The sequence below is a fragment of the Myripristis murdjan genome, chromosome 8 (assembly GCF_902150065.1).
Source record: "Myripristis murdjan chromosome 8, fMyrMur1.1, whole genome shotgun sequence".
NCBI classification, from domain to species: Eukaryota; Metazoa; Chordata; class Actinopteri; order Holocentriformes; family Holocentridae; genus Myripristis; species Myripristis murdjan.
In genome coordinates, this window is record NC_043987.1 from 9,933,541 (window position 1) to 9,955,895 (window position 22,355).

Genomic DNA, 22,355 nt, shown 5'->3' on the forward strand with positions numbered 1-22,355 from the left:
CAGTGCGTCAAAATCAAAGACAAACTCTCTACTCTCACACTGTACTATGAGAGTCCCCCAAGGATCGATTCTCAGTCCTCTTTTGTTTTGCATATGTATCAGTGACCTCCCCACAGTCTGTGATAATGTAAAAAGTATAATGTGTGCGGATGACACAGTCTTATTTGCCCATGGTAAAAAACACAATGAAGTTGCAGCCAAATTATCTGAGGAGTGTCGGAGTGTCTTGACCAAGCGTGCCTTACGCTGAACATGGAAAGTGGCTATGTTTTTTAGTCTTCAAATATATTTGTGAAAGGTCAATCGATAAAAAATACTGATGAATTTAAGTACCTAGGAGTTACTCTGGGCTCAACTCTGAGATTTAAACGACATATTAAAAGGATGACACGTCTTGAAGGTTAACATCCTGAATTTCCGTCATATTAGGAGGCCTTTAACAACTGAAGATGCCAAAATGTACCTGCATTCTGTGATCCTTTCTTACATGAGATACTGCATGCCATGCTGGGCGCAGGCCAACCAAACCGCTTTGGTCCCGATTAAATCTTTGTATGGACAAGCCTTGAAAACACTGGACAGGAAGCCAAGACAGTACCACCACTGTAACGTTCTCTCTAAATACAAGGTATTACGTTTTGACAATCTAATTATCTACTCACATATTCGTCTGGTTCATAAAATAATCTATAATGCTGCCCCCCCTCTGTTGAAAAATTATGTTCCATTATGTTCCAAATTATTTTCCATCAAGGCTATCAGAGAATGGAACAGGCTCCCTAGTGACATGAAAATTAACACAGATTATAATAATTTCTGCTTTTTGACTTCCTGCCAGTGTTTTTTTTTTTTTTTTTTTTTTTTACTGATATCTGTGTTGCTTTACAAGAACCATTTTGTACTTGTTAATTACCATTGTTGGTATTAAATCTTCATTGTAACTCTGTAGCTCTGAACTACCGTCATTGGTATTTAAAATATTTGCAATCATATCTGATGATATCAATAACTTTCATGTCTTTAATATTTTGCATCGGCACTTTACATTATAATGCTAATAGGTTTACAAGCACTTTACAATGGCCCTTTAAGTATGCAATAATAATTTCTACTACCTAACCGGCACTTTTATTTCGCATTTTACATTAGGAATGTTTAGGTTTTTTATTTATTTATGTATGGCATTGTGTGGTTTGTGACATGGGTCATATGGCATGTGGAAAACACCAGGGCATAGTGTTTTGTAGTGTTTATATTGTATGTATTCTGCCGTGTTCTGCTCCAAAATGAATGTAGTATATACACACCGTAAAAGAACATGGTTTTGAGCAGCGACACGAAGCTGAAAAATTGATGCAAAACAAAACAAAAGGATGCAAAACCATACACGATCATTTTGGCTTCACTTTCAAGACTCTTTTCATTCCCGTGGCTTCCATGACTACTTTCTGCCATAGTGCTGCCAACTGTATGACCCTGTAGGTCTGAAAATGGGACTGGAGTGTCGCTGTGTGCTGATACATTGGCAGTGTTACGGCACAAAATGGCTCCACCACTGCACCCTTCAAAACAGTTATTCAGTCTTTGTGCCACCTCTCAAAATCATGTTGTTTTCTGGTATCTACTTCATTCATTTTGGAGCAATACACTCCTGGAGAAGCTCTTGTTCTCATGACTGGGAAGGAGTTGATGGACCAAACCTGGTGGATGTATTGCACTTGCATGGACGAGCAAATAATCCAAACTATCACTGAACATGAGCTGTGATATTGTCAGTCAAGGTCTTAATTTACCCAGTAGCACTAAAAACCTAGATTTGTGTCATCCATCATTTTGTGAGTGAAGCTTCCTTTTTTAATGGTAGATACTGTGGATGAAAACTGTGCCGTCAAAAATAAAATGTTGGACTGCTGTGTGTTTTGTCTGACAGATGTTCCTGTGCAGGATTGACTGTTCAGAGGCAGGGTGTTACAACTACCTACAAAATAAAGAACTGGTAGGTTCTTCATCATTTTTCATATACAATTCACTTGGCTTTTCAGATCCAGGTTCAGGTGACTTTATTTGTACCTGTAGGTAGATTTGTTTTGCAGCAAAACAGAAGAAAGGGCGCCCATGTTAGTAAGACAAAAACATTTAACAATAAAAACACTGAAAACACTGACAAAGTACATATGCAAAACAAAGACGTGACACAGACACAAACGGGTACTCACAAGCTTACTAAAAGACTAAAAACTAAAAACAGGACTCAAGAGAAACCACTACAAGACCGCCAGTATAAAATCAGTGTGCAACGGGCAAATGAATAGTTCCATAAATAAATAAATAAATAAATAAATAAATATGTGCAAACCCTGCTAAGCTTTGTTCAAGAGGACAATCGCTGCTGAAATAATGCTGTTCCTGTAATGTTTTGTCCTACACCTTGGGACTTTGAACCTACGACCAGAAGGTAGGAGCTGGAATTCGTTAGCCAGAGGATGGGAGTCATCACTTGTGATGCAGCTGGCTATCCGCTGTAGCTGTTTGGTGTACAAGGATTTTAAGCTCAGCTGCGACTCACCAATCAGCCGACTGAACCATTCAATGATCTGACACAGTCTGTTCCTGTCCTTCAGTGTCAGACTGCCAAACCATGCCACCAAAGAAAATGATAAAAGAGACTCAATAAAAGCACAATAAAATAGTGTTTCAGTTTCTTCTTGATCTGATCTGATGCAGATCAATCGGTCACCAGCGTGGTGTAAACACTCAAATAAAGCCTGCAAATAAATCGACACCTTAAAAGTGATAGTTGTCAATACAATTATTAGAGGAGTTATACTTCAGTTTCAGAACCTTTATTAGATTTGACCTTTACCACCTTTCCTTCTTTAATTTAGTTTTTAAATTGCTTCTAAACTGACAGTAGCATTATAACAAAGTCTTAAATATATGAAATTTGCCTTTCTGGCCTGCAGATATCCTGTTAATTACACATGGTCATCTTTTTGTAATATTCTGGTTCAAGGGTTCCCAAACAGGAACAGAAGTAATTATGGCCAATGCAATATTGCTATCTGGGTAGAGGACAGGGGGAGATAACAACAATGCAAGTTAGAAATAACACAGTGGTGTGCACATCATGTCTGAGTTGGGCACAGGTGCTCGACAAATGAGAAAGAAGTCAGTGCCTGCACACTGAAACATTTAAACTTCTACAATATTTATTTGTGAACTGTTTCCACCTTTGGGTCAGAGTTAACCTGCTGAAGACCATGAGGTTAGAAACGTTGCACAGTTACATGTTGTAGAAGCCTGAATTTTTCGGTGTGCGGGCATTGATCTCTTTTTCATGAGATTTCATAAGAAAATCACTGCAAATCATGATCGTCTTTATGCATTCACTAATTGTGCTCAGCCTACTTCTAGGGAACGTTGTTAAAGAGTGATAACAGTACTCATTTAACTGAGGGGCTCTGAGGACCCCGAGCACTGCAGCTCCCACAGCCCGCCTTTGGAACCATTGTTCACTGAGTCTACTGTGATTAGGGAATAGATGTGACTTTTGTTCACTTGTCTTGTCATTTCCAGGTGGAGGACCTCCCTAAAAACTACATAATCCATCTTGAGAAAACTAAGACCCAGGTACCTGTGATGGACAGACCCAGTCTGTCTAAAATCTATACCTAAAGTGCATATGGCTAATTAGAGACTGAAAAGAGGCTTTAAACTGAATTTTATCATCACATTGTCTTCCCATTGCAGGACCTTTATGACATAGTGTCCTGCACTCTGAAGAGGATGTGCAGCGATGGAGTCGGTCGAAAAAATCGTTCATGTGACATGCTGAATGACTGTTTCAATGGAACGGTGAGTACCTCAAAAGACAGAAGGAGGAAGGGTATGTTTGCATTGTCAGTGATTTTGTTAATAATTAAGTAATAGTTTATGATTATCATTTTGAGGGTGAAAAAAAAACTAAAAACAAAAGTTATTTTACGTGTTTTGTTTCACTTTCCTTCTCCTCCTTATGAATTATCTGTTACAGAACATTATTATTTAGTGTCACCAAATAGTTCCATGTGCACATCTGCACACTCATATTCATAATCCATACCCTTGAATTTCAAATCCATGCCCTCAGCTTTGCAAACTGTGCTTTTGTACTCTCAAATTTACATACCTTCATGTAAATTTACAAATCTGTACCTTCACATATGTGTGACTTTACCTGGCTCCGTCGTCATAGTAACAGCCGACATTGTCATGGCTACTGTAGCTTTTAGTGCCATTTGACCCCCTGAATTGACAGAAAAACAAAAAGGTCAAACATTTAGAAGTGATGGCCACAAGCAATGACATATCACCCCATTCTCGTTAGAGTGATTTCGCCGGAACAACTTGAGGGATTTCTTGAAATTTGGCACAAATGTCCACTCGGACGCATGGATGAACTGATTGGAATTTGGTGGTCAGAGGTCAAAGGTTAAAGTCCCTGTGACCCCATGTCCGCCTGATTCTCATGAGCGTGATATCTCGTGAACTGCCTGGAGGGAGTTTCTTCAAATTTGGCAGGAACATCCTGTTGAACTCAAGGATGAACGGATTAGATTTTGGTCGTCAGAGGTCAAAGGCCAAAGTCACTGTGACCTCACAAATCATATTTTACGCCATAACTCCACAATTCATATGCTAATTATGACAAAGTTTCACACAAATATCAAATAGGATATAATGATGAACTCATGACATTTTACATCCAAAAATTCAAAGGTCAGCGTCACTGTGACAGCAAAATGTTCTGCCAAAACACTTGGCCTTTGTTCAACATCATGACTCAGCATTTTCACTTCACACTTCACTGTCCCCGGATGACAGCCAGGACAGGGGGCCTGCTGCTCCTCATTGGTTTTTACTGATATTGAGCTTCAGGTGATTATTGTTGTTTAATGTGATGAAGCTCTCTATCAGCCCTCTGCCTGTAAAAAGAACCTGGAGTAAAGACAGCATGTTTCTCACTGGAAATTATTCCCTGGAATGCATTTATGTCAATATAGTGATAACCCCAATAGCAAATTTCCTTTGGCTTGGATGTGGCCCAAATGAACAGCAAAGATGTGGCCCAGTTGCGGAAGTGAATGACGGCCCATATCTGGCCCAGGTATATGAAAGCTGTGTTTGAACCATAACAAAGCCAGACCTCTGCCACAGCTGTACCAACACCAAAAGATCATATGGCTTACAGCTGGGCTTCATACAGGCACGCCTGTATGGCTGAGTTCTGGTAAAGCCTAATGGCTCTTATGTGGCCCACATGTGGCCGACAGACCAAAAGCCAGATTTTACCCAGAAGCTAACCTAATTTACACCAAACCTTTTCCCTGGCTCACTTTCAGAAGTGAATGATGGGCCACATCTGGCCCTAGGGCGTATTAGCCTTAACTGAACCATAACAAAACCAGACTTCTAGATAGATAGATAGATAGATAGATACTTTATTCATCCTGCAGGAAATTCTACCAGGAGTGAACTAAATATGGTCCTTATGTGGCCTTCATATGGTTGACAGAGTGACATTACTTGAAGTGAATGACAGGTCAAATCTAGCTGGCACCAAATAACAATAATAATTTTAGTGCAATATGAGCAGTGATTAAGTTGCCCTGTACATGGATCACTTTAACCATCCATGATATGTATGAAAATGAAACACAAGTTTTGCTTCAAAGTTTTATTTCACAAAATGTAGTGCAAACAAAAATAAACAGTATAAAAAAATATGAACAGTATGTAACTATAAATGAACAGTTTAAATTTAGCTTAACTGTCAGCTGCAGCTCTTTTCATTAGCAGTGTTTTCTCTCTTTTCTCCAACCATCTCTGTCACCAGCCAGATGAAGCCATGTCTGAGACTGAGGAAGTCACTGGGTTTCTTCTAACAGCACCTTCAGAATGCAGAACATTAGAAAGAGTAGTGTTATTGTAGCTTTTGATATAATGTAATGCACTGCAAATTTTCAAGTTTTTATATTTCATAAACTGTATGTATGACTTTCAGTTGATTCAGTCAGTCACTTGTCAGATGAATAGAGAGGGAGAAGACAGGCAAAGGAGTGTCACCTCTCACGTGACACTGGTTGCATCACTACAGAAAAGTACTGTGATTGGTTCGTTGCGGCCAGGGGATTGTGGGATTTGTAGTTTTTGATAGAGAGCACTTAAGCTAGGTTACTCTCTAAACCAGTCTCCCGGTCCGCACACACACTTTTGAGGGCAAAGGCGAGTGAAATGTTTGCACTAAGAGACGCACATAGAAACTGTGAAAGATGGCCACTCGACCATATATTCATGTTGGTGGATGGGCATTAGCTGCTAATATAATTTATATACCATGCTTCATATCGCGTCATATAGACACAGGTGCGGTGTTAGCAGCCAGTCAGTAGCGCTTAAAGTTAGCGACCGCTTTTAGCAAAATCAGACATTAGAGATCATTAAAGTTTAATCAAACATTTTCATCCGAAAAACAGCAGGTTTAGCGAGGATGCTAACACAGCCATAAGCCTGGGTCTAGTCACCGCCTTCACACGTTTTAAAGAAGAACAGACTTCTGTTTGGCTAATCATCTTATAGTTTTCTCCTCCAAAGACCTAGGTTTTGTGGAACCATAACTTAGTGAGAATAAAATCGCCATTTATTATCATTAGTACAACAAAATTTAAAAGGTTTAAAATTCACTTACCAAGCCAGTTGAAAGATGAGAGGAGCCAGGTGAAAAATTAAGCAAATAAGGTCCTGGTCACGTGCTGCAAAAGACTCCACTCTGCCACCTGGGCAGGTGTCAGAGTGTATGGCCAAACTGAAGTGGTTAGGATGTGGCCCGCATGTGTTTTGCCATAACACATTTGCCGGTTGCAAATCACGTGTAGCCCAAAGTTAAATCTATTATCTGGGCCAAGTGCTTCAATTACAGAACTGTCCCAGAGGAGAAATCCCCTCCATTTTTGAAGGTATGGCCAAACCAATGTGGTTATGATGTGGCCCTCATGTGTTTTGCCATATCACATCTCAGCCAGAGGTGCCAGCTAGATGCCACATGTGGCCCAAAAGTCAATGCTATCAGGGAACTTCCATTTTGCCAGAAAGTACACTTAATACCCTTTATTGAATTCCTCCAAAGTCTACAAACACTACAAATATTACATGAGTCTGGACAGACCTGGATATAAACTGATACTTGCCAGGTCTGCAGAGTGTGACAGCCTATGAGGGTCTCTGTAGGGAGGAAACAATAGTAATATTCCGAGAACAAAACTCAAACTTGGAAATTTTAGGAGGAAAAAAACTTAAAAAAAAAAAAAAATCTGTCCCTAAACATTAAGTCACAAATAAATTCCCAAATTTGCAAGAAAAAAACACAAAACTATCTATTCTGCCCTGCACCGAAAGTGCTGAGCCCTAATTTCGTTGCATTATTATATCGTATATGATCTATCTATCTATCTATCTATCTATCTATAATCTCAGTAGTTTTGGGTTTTTTTCTCATAAATTTACAATCTTAATCTCAGAATTTCCGAGTTTTTTCTCGCAAATTTGTGACTTTACGGTCTCAGAATTTTTGAGTCTTTTTCTCATAAATGTGTGAGTTTTTTTCTCATTTTTCCCTCTACAGTGACCCTAGTACACCATCACAGCAGAGGCATACAGTTCTAGTTTTATTTAGATAATTATTTCCCCTTCATTTTGTTTTTCTCTTAATTATTTGTGTGTACTTTACACAGGAATACTAATCACAACAACTCCTTTCAGCTTTTCAGGTACTTGTTTGGTGTGTGTGTGTGTGTGTGTGTGTGTGTGCTGCCTGACCTGTGTGTGTTTTCCCACTGCAGACTAACATAAAGTGTGACAGCGACAGCAACGCTCCCTCTGAGTCCCGCAGCGACAGTTCGCCCCTACAGATAGCCTACATCTCAGATTTCAACTGCATGATCGCCAAAAGTATGGGCTACAAATCTGAAGGTAAACACATAAGACTGTTAGTGGTGTAAAACACTACTATAAATAATAATAGTAATACTCACACTACTAGTGTTACTACAGTTACCTCTAATACCACTGCTACTTCTTGCTTCTATTAAAATGCAGCAGGCAGCCAATTAGAGGAAGACTCACTCCATTAACACCCATTGTTCACTGATTCACATTCAAATCAGGCAAAATGCAAAAGAAAACAACTTGACCATTACAGTTTCTTAAACTGAAGTTTGTTTTTTTAAAAGGGAGCAATAAAAAAAATAAATAAATAAAGGTTGTAATGAAAGGCATGCTTCAGCTCACCTGTCAAAATCAAATAAAACTTTATTTGTAGAGCACTTTTCATACATGAAATGTAGCACAAAGTGCTTTACATGTTAAAAACACCCCCCCCCCACCTCAACCTCTAGACCCCCACCCCACGATTCTCTCTTACATACACACACAGACACACACACACACACACACACACACACACACACACACACACTCGCACACACACACACAGACACACACACACACACACACACATAATGTTTGTTTGGCTGAGTACAGAGGAACCAGGTCAGGAAGCGCTGCCATCTGCGCTGGGGGCTGCCCACAGCCCAGGCCAGAATGCCGCATCTCAGGGGCCCACCAAACTACAGGTAGGCAGAGGACCCATGGCGCTGCAGCAGGGCACCGCCACAGAGCCACAGAGCCCCCACCCACCCTAGCCAGTGAGCCCCACGAGAAGAGACATCCCAGCCCCAGCCGACAACAGCCCCCAGCGCAGAGGGCCCCCACTGAGGAAACACTGGATATATGGGATAAAAATATGAAAACATGTAAAATAAGAATATAAAAAGTATATATAGAAATAACGACATATAAAGTAAAAATATATAAGAACATTAATAAAAGCTAAAATAGGCATGTGTAAACATATAAGAACATTTAGTTAAGAGCCAAAACAAAAGGTATAGGGTATAAAATAAACATTAAATAAAAGTCAGGTTAAAAAAGTTAAAAAAGAGTATATTAAGAGCATGAGTTAAAAGCCAAATTAAATAGGTGGGTCTTGAGCCTATTTTTAAAAATATCAACATTCTCTGCGGCCCTCAGGTCCTCCGGCAGGCTGTTCCACAATCGGGGGCCATAAAACTGGAAAGATGCCTCATCATGTGTTCGTGTTTTAACTCTGGGAATACATAACAGGCCGGTGTCAGAGGACCTGAGGGTCCGCGAGGGTTCATAACGTAAAAGCAATTCAGAAAGATAAGAAGGCCCAAGACCCCTAAGACATTTAAAAACTATTAAGAGAACCTTAAAATCAATCCTGAAACATGCAGGGAGCCAATGCAGTGATTCTAAAACCGGTGTAATATGCGCCTGTCTTCTGGTCCTTGTTAGCACTCGTGCAGCTGAGTTCTGTAAAAGTTGTAGACTTGTGATGTTTCTTTTAGGAAGACCAGAAAGCAGGGCATTGCAATAGTCAATACGACTGGAAATAAAAGCATGCATCAGCATCTCTGTATTTGCCCGAGAGAGAAACGGGCGGACTCTGGCTATATTCTTTAAATGATAAAATCCTGTTTTTGTAACATTTTTAATGTGTGGAATAAAATTGAGCTCAGAGTCAAAAATGACGCCCAGATTTTTTACGTGATTGGATGGGTTTAAAGACAGTGTTTGTAATTTTGGTAAAAGTTTCACTCTCTGGGCCTCAGGACCGATGATTAAAACTTCAGTTTTGTCCTGGTTGAGCTGCAGGAAGTTTTCTGCCATCCAGGATTCGATGTCTAAAATACAGTTAAAAAGGGCATCAAGTGGCCCTGTGTCATCAGGAGACATGGAAATATACAGCTGTGTGTCATCAGCATAGTTGCGAAAATTGATCCCATGTCTCCTGATGACACTGCCAAGTGGGAGCATATATAAATTAAAAAGATTGGGGCCTAAAATTGATCCTTGGGGCACACCACATTTTATCTCATGTATTCTTGAGGAGCATGTATCCAAGCTTACCATGAATTTTCTTGCTGTGAGATAGGAAGTGAACCACTTAAGAACAGTGCCAGAGAGGCCAACCAGGTGTCTGAGTCTGTGATGTGTGACTGCTCATGGCCTCGTGGCTTCGGCACCACAGCTCAACGTGACGCTGCATTTTGGTTTTCCTAATCACTTTTTTTTTTCTCTTTTTCTTCCATTGCAGATGGACTCATTAGAATATGTGATGAAAAGGGGGATGTTGGGAGTTCAGGTGTGTCTGCATTTGTGTGTCTTGAATGCTTATTTATTTTAAATGGCTTCCTTTGGCTTTTTTCTCATGTTTTTCCTTAATTTAATCTTTTTCAGAGAACATTTATCAATGTACAAAAAAAGAACCATCTATCTGTGAGTTGTCCTTCTGTTATTTGCAAATGCTCGCAAACTAAAAACTCAACACAAATCATAAATCAGTCTGTTCATCTAACTATCTGCATTGATTCTACGTCTCCACACAGTCCAGCAAGCCAACAGATTTTACTGGAGAGCTTTTTGTCATTATAACAAAAGACTGCATTGTCAAAAATTACAATTCAAAATTGTTCCATATGCAGTTATAATGCATTTTTATTATTAATCCTAAATATTAAAGGCCGTAGCTCCAATAAGCACTTTACATTCTTCACTACATGCATTATATCTTACTTTTTTTTTCTTTTTCTTTCTTTTTTTTTTTTTTTTGGTTATGTATTGCAGACTGCATGGCTAATTGTGTTTGACCACTGATTTGAAAATTGTTTTCTACTGCATCTGATTTTCTATAAATAGCATAACAGTTTTATTTCTACTGCTGCTACTTTGATTGTTCCTGCTATCACTGTACTAATACTACTGCTATCTATTTTTAACACTTTGAAACCCAGTAGTCCATAGGCAGGCTTTTATTTTGAAAGCTATTAGCTCAACCGCCTGAGAAAATTCACTGTATTTCTTTCTCAATTTTTGTGGGGAATGTTTTGGTCATTTTCTTGTATTTTTCCACTTTTTTTTGTAATTCTTTGTAATTTAATTTAAGTATGTATTTTATAATGATTTTATTTATTTAGTTAGTTGTTATTGCTTGCATTCTTGCTTGCCAATTTTCCAGTAATGTCTTACTAATTTTCTGTTGTTTGCTGTTGTTTTTTTCTTGATTTTCTTTTGTTTGGGTAATTTTTTTTCTTGCTACTTCTATTTTTGCTGTTTTCTCATCTCATCATGAAAATTTTCTCTTAACTTTTTACCTATCTCTTGCAAATTTTTGGATCCTGTCTTGCTCATTTGGTCCTCACCTTTTTCCCCACATTATTGAAAGAAATCAAGTGAATTTGCTCAGGTTCCAAAAGCTTACATTTGCTTTGCACACTCATCAGTGGCTTAATAAACTACAGAAATCCAGTATCAAAGCTTTTTGGCTTCCTATGTCTACTACTTTTACCACAGCATTGCCTACTAGGCCCGCACTGTAAATCCGATTTTGCTCTTGACTGAGTTGCCTGCTATTTTAGATTCGCCGTCAACAGCGAGTCCCCGCCAGTCACGGTTTACAACACCGTCAACACGAACGAGACAAATACCATCATCATCATCACCATCAACAGCCACACAAGCTGCACTTAATGACAACCTTGGTGAGCAGCATTGAAGGCACATTCTGGGATTGTATTTTCATATAATTTTTCATCACAAGTCATCACAGTCCTAGTTGGAGACACCAGGGCTCATTTTCCTCCCTGCTTAATGACTACATGTTAATAGATTTACTGCAGTTTAATATGCAGGTGGTAGTTGTCACATTCACTTGCATGTTGGAAATGTGACTCATTCATGACTCCATCGCTCTCCAATGGAGGGAAAACTGAGAAATTTAATCACTGAACTGTCTCTGAGCCATTCTGCACACTTATGATCTTTTCACGCTGACAAGTGAAACAAAGGGTTTGAACAACGCGTTGCTTTGGGCGGCTGTGATGTTTCCTCAGTTAATATGAGTGAACCTTGGTCAGAGAACCATGACAGTCACCTGATGTGGTTCAGATGGACCGCTGAAACCCTGTAGTCTGGAGGAGGGCTTTTATTTTGAAAACTCTTATTTAATGCAATTTTTTTTTCTTGCAATTTTTATTTTGGCAGTTTTCCTCATCATTTTATGGTAATTTTCTTGTAACTTTTTACAAGAATGTCCTGAACATTTTTGGATCCCTTCTTTCTAATTTGCTCCTCACCTTTTTTTTCCCCACATTGTTGAAAGAAATCAAGTGAATTTGCTCAGACTTCAAAAACTTGAATTTGCTTGCTATTTTAGATTCACTGTCAACAGCGAGTCTCCGCCAGTCACGGTTTACAACACCGTCCACAGCGAGTCTCCACCAGTCACAGTTTACAACACCGTCAGCAAGAACGAGACAAATACCATCATCATCATCACCATCAACAGCCACACAAACTGCACTTAATGACAACCCTGGTGAGCAGCATTTAAGGCACATTCTGGGATTCTATTTTCATACACACACACACACACACACACACACACACATATATATATATATATATACACACACACACACACACACACACACACACACATATATATATATATATATATATATATATATATATGACTAGACTGAAAGGAACGAATTATATATAGATATGGATATTTTTTTTTTTTATCACAAGTTGTCACAGTCATAGTTGGAGAAACCAGGGCTCACTGCTTCATAACTACAGTTTAATAGACTTATTGCAGTTTAATACGCAGGTGGTAGTGCATGTTGGAAATGTGCATGTGCATGACTTACATGTGATGCTGTGGTCATTAATAACATCAATAACTAATTAATTAATAACTGAAATGAGAAAGCCTTTCTAGTCAGCTGCTGTGAAGTCCTGAGAACCCTGCAGGTGTATTATCTAAACTGAAGGTCCTAATGATCATTAATTAAACACTAGACTTTAAATATTTATTCAGAGCTCTATAATGTTCAGTGCACAAATAATCACAAACATGTTGAAATCACAATATATATGATAGTGCCATATCTAAATCACAGCAGCTGCAGGCTTTTGATAAAGGTTAAATGTGATGGGCTGTATTTGCTGCATGTCGTCCCCTCTGTCTCCCCTGCCTTTCCTGTCTCTCTCTACTGGAACTATCAAATAAAGCAGATATACCATAACATAAAATCTTCAAAAAAAAAATGTTAAATATGATAGTATACCATTATAAATGAAGTACTGAGCTACAGAGATGCCCTGCATGGCCAACAAATCATATTGTCCAGACAGAGCACCATCCAACAAAAATCACATCATCCTCATTTTACAAGTTTTCCAATTACAGTGAAAATTATGATTCAAAAATGAACATTCCTATTAAAATCACAAATATTATCGCAATCACAATATCAAAGTAATTGCAGTATGTTTTTGTTTTTGCCATATGGTGCAGCCCTAGCCGTGAGACAGTGAGACGGTCAAAATTTGCATGCATGCTTTATCATGTTGTCATTGTAATGACTTCGGGTGTTTTATCTTTTATCTTTTTTTTCTGTCTTTCTCTAGACCAAGCAGCTCAAGGTATGTATTTTAAAATTTCCTCACAACATTTGCAGATGCGAGTTTGGGTATTGCAAATGTTTAATTTGCTCTGGGGGCAGAAACAATCTCACTGGCTGAGGTAAACGTCAGCAAACCCAAATAGCTCTCTTGGAGCACACTTGAATGGAAATATGGATATAAATAAAAGAGATTATAGGTCAATGGATAGATGGAAGGATGGATGGATGGATGGATGGTTGTCACCTACCTAGTGAGAGAGACTCAACCAACCAGTGAGTTTTTTTCTGTCTCCAGAGGAGCTCTGCCTTTCCTTTCTTTTCCTATCCTTTTTCCTTTTTCAAAATTTTACCCTTCATTTTTAATTTTGAAATAACTTGTCCATCAGATCTGGGTAGAATAATGAGGTACAGTGCAGAGGTTTCCCAGGGTCCCATGGTCCCTCAACATAGTCTCTTCAGCCTGGAAAGAATAAATCAAAAGTTGCGACTTTCAACAGCTAGAATTAAAAGTGCTAATAATCATAATAATGATAATAGTAAACTTGTATGGCACTTTTCAAAACAAGTGCTTTACATGACAAGTAAAAATACATAATATAACTCTAATTGCTAGTAAGTTCTAATAATATAACATGAAAACATTTGTTTAAACTTTATCACCTAATGTGTGTGTGTGTGTGTGTGTGTGTGCGTGTGTGCGTCCGTGCGTGTCAGTATACAACAACTAAACCAGATGTAAACTGAACAAATTAACCTCACATAATGACACATCAGGGAACATATATAGTGGCTTGTCCAGACCAAATAACAGACAAGGCGGTGAAGACATTTAACATCAACTTTAACTAAATACAAAGCAAACTAACTAAACCACATGGTCGTGTCCAATCAGCTGGCTTCAGCATTTAACAGCAGTACCATACCTTTTTTCCTATACCAGGAAGGATCCTCCATCAGCTTTTTAACTCAAACAAAGAAACAAATGATTAATATAACAAATTACTCCTTTTTATTACCCTACACTGTAAAAATGTGTGCACTCCATGTAAAACAATGTACAGCTAAAGCAAATGAACAGATTCTAAATCAGACAAACTGTGATGTTAATTGTTGCTGTGTGGTTGACTGCAAATGAAATAAACCTGTGCAAGTAACAAAATAATGAAGCTAGACTGAAACTAATGTGGTGAGAGGATGTGGATCATGATGCAGTGTTACTCTGTGTGGCTGTGGCCATGACAATATATGCTCAGAGTTAAAGCATCCTGCCATGCCGCCTTTGTAGCTTTGTAAGTTTGTAGCTTCTCTCTAATGACAACAGTTAAACAACATGAGTTTTTCTTTCTCCTTTCTTGGGGTTTCATCTTTACCCTGTACTGTTTTGTACTTTACTCTTTCAGATAAGATGTCTGTGGTACATCCGCCAATCTGCCTTGATAGATGCCTTTACAAATGCATTTGTCTTTGGTCTCTCCTAGACAGCAGCATGCAGATGCAACAGACATTTCTCTACCTGTCTGCATCAGCCAACATTGTCCTTTTAGTGATTTGCCTGTACCTGCTCTTCAAGAGAAGACAAGACCACAGACATCCGGTGAGGCTGAGTGCATGCATATTTGATTTTGTGCATGCACACACAGGCGGTTGCACAATGCACAGCACATGCAACATACCATATGTCCAGCATCTGACACACACTCATTTTAACACTTTGAGATTTAAAGCCTGACTCTCCTAGAAAAGTGACTACATTATCAGTGTGACTTTTCTCTCTAAAATGTTTTCAACAACAATATTGTTTCATTTGTTTGATGAATCTTGAGTACATGTCCAATCTTGTCCATTCAAAGGTACTCTGTAGTTTTAGGGAGAATTCCCTAAACAGAAAACTCTTACTACAGCTGTAATAGAGAAACTAAATCCAGCTACAAAACTGTTTGATGGCAGTGATACTCTAGATTTTTACAAATATTATACCTATTTCCTGCTGTAAAATAGCTCCGCCATTTGCCAGCAAGGGGGCTGAAAGGATTGCTGAAAGTGAAACTAAAACAAATGTGGATTGCTGTGCCTTCTTCCAAACCATTTTTCAGCTATGTGTCACTGTTCAAAATGGTGCTGTCTATTTGCTTCATTCATTTTGGAGCAGCACACTCCTGGTGAAGCTTTGGTTCTCATGACCAAATTGGTGAATGTATTACAATCGCATGGGAACCATCACTTTAAAACAAGTGTAAGAATAACTTTGCTGTTACTCGTGTCTCTTTCAGCACCCACCCCCAACGCCAAATTGGATTCCAACAGATAGCACACCCCTCACATATGTGCAGGTGCAGTAATACAGTTTTATTTGTTTTATCACAGTATAACACAGTCTAACTAAGACTAGGAGGTCTGGGGGAACCCTCTTGTATGCCTGCCACTAATGTGTATTTTCATTGTCGATTAAACGATCAGTTATTTTTTCAATGTATCGATTATATGTGTGACAAGCTAGATTCTGATAATTTTGCATATAAATGTTGCTCATCACATTCTCTCTTTTTCCACATTGTTAGTCCACTCCTGCCAATGGCCGTTATCCTCATGACAGCCCTGAGTGACAATAACTGACGCCAGCGACAGTTACGCGGCCATCTTCTGATTTGCCTGCTGCCACCTTTACCGTCTCCGGTTGCCCTCATGCTCAGTCCTTCGTCCTCTTTGCATTCACTCCATCATCAGACTTTTGCCACAGTCAAGGACACAGACAAGAAACCCGGCGCTCTCACTGAGTTTTTTGATGGTGTATGCACAAGAGACAGTTCGTCTTGGATTTTCCAGTGTGCCTAAAGTTTTCTGAGATGCACATTTTGTTTCTGCTCTGTGGGCAGTACGAACACTGCCAAAAATAACCAGCTCTCAGTATTACAGTATGAAATATTGCTTATTGGTCTTTGCCGGATGTAACAAAACTCGGTGTCAGGAGGATCAACACTGCTGGACAGAACGACCAAAGTGCCATATCTGCAAATGCCTTCGGGTCTGTATGAGATTTGATGCATGGACCCTTAGATGAGGCCATGGAGCAAATATGAAAAAGACTGGGACTGAAAAAGCCACAGCGTTTTGATATCATGACTTTTGACTGGAGTACTGTGTTACCTTGGCGCTAAAACAAAGTGAAATAAACTGTGTCAAAATCATGGAGGCAAAAGAAGCTATAGAAGCTATTTCAACCACAGGAACTTTCCCCGGGGCCTAGGAACCTTTTGAGGAACTGTCTGTGTTTCCACAGCAGCTACCAGGGTCAAACCCCAGAAGAAGTTCCCACTTGGAGTTAATTTTCAAATTGCCCAAAATTTTGGACGATTTGGTGCGATTATGGGGCTTGCAGTGCTGATTGGTCAAGCCACACAGAATGGCTGTGTATTGCTTTTAAGGAAGCACTGTTGAATCAGTTGACCAGTTTAGGACAAAGGAAGGCTATTTCTCTTTGTTTGATAACATTTAAAGTGAAGTTAGGCTTTGCGGTTGACTTTCTGACTCATTTTAAAAAAATTCAAGAAAAAGAGAGAAAGTGCCGTGGTGCTGTGCATGAGAAGGCCAGTGAATCATATTCTATACTCTTTCAGACTTTTCCAGACAGTGTGAGAACCTTGGATGGAAGGTCAAATGGAAAGCTAGTGCTTGTTGTCTAGAACCAGTTGGGTCAAGCTATATTGTCAAATAAGCTTGTAATGTTAAATGTCTGATCTTGAAGGCATAGATATTAAGCAGACTCGCATAGATTCTTGAGTCAGGAAAAATAAGCTTTTCGTATAAGTCCATTTGCAGGCAAAGGCCATTTAGGTGCCACATAAAATATTGCGCTCAGTCTTCTGTGTTCAATATTGAAAAACTGTCGTCAGTCTGATCAAGATAGGCATTCAGAAGATTTCCTCTTAAACTCTTTAAACACTTTGCACTGTAGTGTTGAGATTTGATGGTGTTAGAAATGTTTTCTGTGCAAACTTACTTGTCTGTTGTATATAATAAGTGTGACATCTTTGTGAGTTAGGTTGCGTGCACCCAGAAGCTGATGATGTTTTATGTTTAAGACAAATGAGGTAAAGTCTATCCCTTGCATGCATATTTAAATATTTATCTACATCATCTTAACTATAATATATTGAGCATATCTTTGAAATTAAGACGTTGCTGTACTGACAGTGACTGGATAGCAACATGCTATTTTGAGGAAATGTGAATATTTAGAAAAGTGCTTTTAAGATTCTATATAGGTTATATAGGTCAAAGTGTCCACCTCAGTGCTGGCAACATGGTGGGCAAGACAGTGGGGACACCAAAACAATGATAGCATAAGTGCCAAGTTATAATCACCAAAGAAAAAGGAAATATTTTTGACCTAAACAGACATGTTATGAGTGTTTGGCTTGAACTGCTATCTAAAACAGCTGACACAGTTTGAATGATAACTAGGCCATTTTCCTAAACACACAGATTTCAAAACATTCAGTCCTGCGACTTAGTCCATCTCCTACACATCCGTCCAATGAAAACAATGAAAAAATGCAAGTTGCCTAAAAACGAAACTATTCTCTGAGGACAACAGCTTTTGAACTTGACCTGATGATTACTGATGTTCAGAGCAGGATAGTGTTTCCCATCCCCCCAAAAAGGCCCTGGAAGCACACAGAAAACCATGATTTACTTCTCTTATTGAGAAGAGTTAGACGTGCTGGGCCGGGTTTAGAGCACAATTTGTAGAAGGTCCAACCCATATGGAGGGAGAACATTTTCTCAGTTTGACTCCAGTGAAGAGGGAGCCTTTAGTCTTTGCACTGATTCAGTGACATTTGAACTATCTTGGTGCTCCAAAGCCTTCTGAACAGTGTGGGGGTGCCTTTGCACTGGTCTCCAGTGCTGAAACATGTCAGTAACACAACCCAATCTGGACCTCAAAAGACTCAGTTTTTTCATGTTCTCAAAAGGTGTCCAGTAGGAATCAGGTATTCATGCAGTCAGTCAGTTGTTGTGGATTAGTTCTCTAGTGCTGACAAGCTTCATACTGTAAATATCAGTCTCTGTCAGGTGAGTGAGTGTGGAAATGAGGCTTGGAGTCAGATTCATTCAATGAGCTTATTTGTGCGTGGAAAGAAGCATGCATTTCTAAAGGATGCACTAATAGCACTTTTTCCTCTGCATCCAGCTAATACAGACGTCAGCCATTATCTTTGCAGCTGTTTGACAATAGTAACTGGGATATGAAGCATTTTTCCATGATCTTTTTTTGTGTTAAAATGGAAGAAAACCACATCATACTGAAAGGCTTTTACTGCCTTGAATTGGAGTCGGTGCCTCTTTAAACATGTCGCCTGCCTTCTCAGTGTTTGTTCTGCCATGTGTTTTACTGTTAAGATGTAACTCTGGTAAATAACAAATACAACATGGAACAACGATCAAATAAGACACAGCAACCATACAATAAACTTGTGAATCTTTACATTTAGCTTAAACTGTGTATTGTTTCATTATCAGTGCACATCCATCCATACCTGTAAATGTTTTGTTTTGTTTTTAGGGTCCGGGCAGCCTAAGCTGCCAGGACACTATTGTATTTCCAGGTCTTCTTTCTTTCTTTCTTTCTTCTTCTTCTTTCTTCTTCCAAAGAAATCATACTTCCCATGAATAAAAACTCACCAAACTTTGCACAAAGGTCCAGTTCCATGCCAGATTATCTTAGCTGCAAACTCAAGCCAATAGTCCTGATGGTGGCGCTATAGAAAGCCTTTAAAGTTCAAAACTTTGGAAATTCATAACAAATCAACCATGACTACAGCTTTGCAACTTTCATCAAACTGTATCCCCAATACTGAAGAAACGTTTGTACACTTAAACCTATTGCAAATTATGAAATTCATTACTCTGTTCTTTTCAAAAACTGTAAAACTCATCATGTGACTGGCTTAGTCAAGTTGTGAAGCCTCACATGAACTAACACTTGCCAATTAGCTCAGTGAGATAGAGTGTTGTCCTTCATGCCAGAAACTGAGTTCAAGCCTCAACTGAGGCAAAATGCACATAAGAATGCCACCTTTCTTTTCATCTTCCTGTTCTCCACTTGTTGCTCAAAATTGCCTGGCCCCAACCATTGCTGCGCAGCAGCTATAATGTTTATTGCATTTTAGTCTGCTGTGTTCATTTTGTCCCTATTGTTCCTCCAGAGTCTTGTCAGCTTTTTTGTCCTCACACCTGCCCTGCATTGTCTCATTAGCCCCGCCCTCGTGTTGCATGTCTTTGTTGTGTTTCGGCTAATCATCTGTCCCCTCCAGGCCTGTGTCCTGCCCCTTTCTTACCAGGTGTGTCAATCAGTTCAGTTTGTATTTAAGTTCATATTCTTCTGCTTGTTGCTTAGAATTGCCTAAAAATGCCCGGACCCGACCCATCGCTGCACAGCAGCTATAATGTTTGTTTGTTTTGTTTTGTTTTATATGCATTTTCTTCATTTACTTTCTGGATGGAGAGTAAATAAGGCTAATAGGAAAACTGAAAACCTTACGTCATACACATCATTATGTCTGCCAGTCAGCAGCCTAGAGGACATCATGTATTTGGTCTTGTGTACAGTATTTGTCTGTGTGTATCTGTCTTCAGCTAATCTCAAATACTACTGAGTCTGTCAGCCTAGTGTTTTTGTGCACAGTTACAGATGAATGATCAAGGAGCCCTTGTGGTTGTAGTGATTCAAAACCTTTGCAAAATGAGCACTGGAGAAGGGGACATGCACAGGCAGTGCCTCCATATGTCCCCTTCTCCTGTTTGGTGAAAAAACTTTTTTTTTTTTTCTTTCTTTTTTTTCACTCAAGTCCAAGTCTGCAGGTAATTTTGCATTTTAAGTTTATACTGCAATTGTGCACTAACTGCTCAGCTGGTTTTTAACCTAACCCTAAGTTAGAGAGTTAGAGAACCAGGGGCCTCATTTATCAACCTGTGCGTAGAAAATGTTCTAAATTCTTTCGTAGGAATGAAACTTAGAATGTGTGTAAGTACAAAAAAATCCGTATTTATCAAACGTGCGGACACCGGTCGTACGCGCGCCAGTAAGCAATCTGTGATGATAAATCCCACCTGTTCTAAACTGCCATGCTCGTGCATGGTTAGGCTCATTTGCATTCAGAAACGCCTCCAATTGACCATATATGGTAGCAGCAATCCCTTTAAGAGCGCATGAATGGATTTTTTTCCTCGGCCATTTAGCAGGCCTATTGCGCGCTCAATGATGGTTCTTCAACGCACATGAGCCCGGTTGTAGCGCTGCTCCTGCGGGGTCCTCGGGTTGGCTCCGGGGGTCATTAACCACGGCTTCAGTGGTTATCCCCGATTACCTATAGAGCCGTTATAATAAACCATACGAAGCCCAGAAAATAATTTCGAAACGTTCTAACACTCACTAATAAGCCATCCATCCTCAACAGCTCCTGCTTGGATGCGCACACCCACAGAGCTGTTCTGCAGAATGAATGAGTCGTGCGTTCCTCCAAGCTACCGGGCAACAACGTTTAACAGAGACATATTTGCATTGTGCATTGATTGAATGAAATTGGATTGTGTGGTGGTGTTTTTATTGTGATGTGGGTGCAATCTATGGTTCCAATTATGTTTGGGAATCCGGTGACGGCGTGAAATCCTCGTTGAATTTCCGCTTGTTGGTGATGTCTGTATGGGAACTGAATATAAGTTGGGGCCAGAGAAATTATTGCATCCAACACTGCCGGCATGATTCTGCTTAGTGTCGGCTGCGAAATGCCGCATATGTCTCCAAACTCTAACTGAAATGTTCCGGTGGCCAAAAATCCCAGGGTGGACAGGAGCTGGATGCGCACTGGGATGGCTTTGGTGCGTTATGTCTCTCACTTAAAAACTGGTTGTAAATCACGGCATTAATCCATCAGTACGTTTTTGGGGAAGCGGTACCTGCTGAGATGCCACCCTGTGCTCTCGCTGTCAGCTCTTTGAAAACGGTTCTCCAAATCCTCCAATAGTGCAAGATAAGCCATGGCACTTGCATTTCAAGTTTTCTTTTCAGGTTGTCCTGTCACAGCTGTCTTTTATAACTTGTACATCAATTATTGAAATTGTCTGCTAAATTACTAATTGAGATTTTTTTATTAATTAGAGGAAACAGGGAACGTGTGAAGTTGCTGAACACTGTGACTCTCTTCGTGCGTTCTATTTGTGGTTTCACTGTTCTACCACTAGGTTTTGTGTGTACGCATGGTAAGAGTTGTACTTAAATTTACACATGTTCCTACGCAAAAGTACAAGTTGATAAATCCCATACTTTGCGTGGGAATGTTCTAACGCACCCATTACGCACACATCTGTGCGTACGCACGGTTGATAAATGAGGCCCCAGGGACGGGGAGATACGCCTGGTGGAGATCTGAACTCTGCTGAGGAAGCCCAGTATCAAGGCAAAGCCTGTAATAGACCTGCTGGTCCACCATAGGAAAATGTGTCAGTGTCATGTTTTGCATTGCCTACGTGTGAAAAATACATGGTTCTTGAAGGAGCAGTAGCCTACCTAGTCTAAAGGCAGCGACAGAGTCCACCTACAGAGGCAGACGGGGTGGTGGACAGGTCAAACACACAGACTGACCCTAATGTTAGATTGCTAGCTAACATTCCTAGGTAATCTTTACCTAACCCTAACCTTAATATATATATATATATATATATAAATGTATATACATATACATATATATACATTTATATATATAT

At 39.5% G+C, this 22,355-nt stretch overlaps 1 protein-coding gene across 1 annotated transcript in view; it reads left to right on the forward strand.

The window, feature by feature from the left end:
* The window catches only part of LOC115364447 (putative protein TPRXL), a 29,125-nt gene extending 10,057 nt beyond the window's left edge, over positions 1-19,068 (forward strand). Inside the window, exons 3-14 of the mRNA XM_030059017.1 lie at positions 1,931-1,996; positions 3,577-3,630; positions 3,751-3,855; positions 7,878-8,007; positions 10,217-10,264; positions 10,360-10,398; positions 11,538-11,660; positions 12,335-12,496; positions 13,597-13,611; positions 15,071-15,186; positions 15,863-15,922; positions 16,151-19,068. Of these exons, the coding sequence (XP_029914877.1) occupies positions 1,931-1,996; positions 3,577-3,630; positions 3,751-3,855; positions 7,878-8,007; positions 10,217-10,264; positions 10,360-10,398; positions 11,538-11,660; positions 12,335-12,496; positions 13,597-13,611; positions 15,071-15,186; positions 15,863-15,922; positions 16,151-16,195 (963 nt within the window). The 3' untranslated portion in view covers positions 16,196-19,068. The remainder of the gene's footprint in view (positions 1-1,930; positions 1,997-3,576; positions 3,631-3,750; positions 3,856-7,877; positions 8,008-10,216; positions 10,265-10,359; positions 10,399-11,537; positions 11,661-12,334; positions 12,497-13,596; positions 13,612-15,070; positions 15,187-15,862; positions 15,923-16,150) is intronic.
* The last annotated feature ends 3,287 nt before the right edge of the window (positions 19,069-22,355 follow it).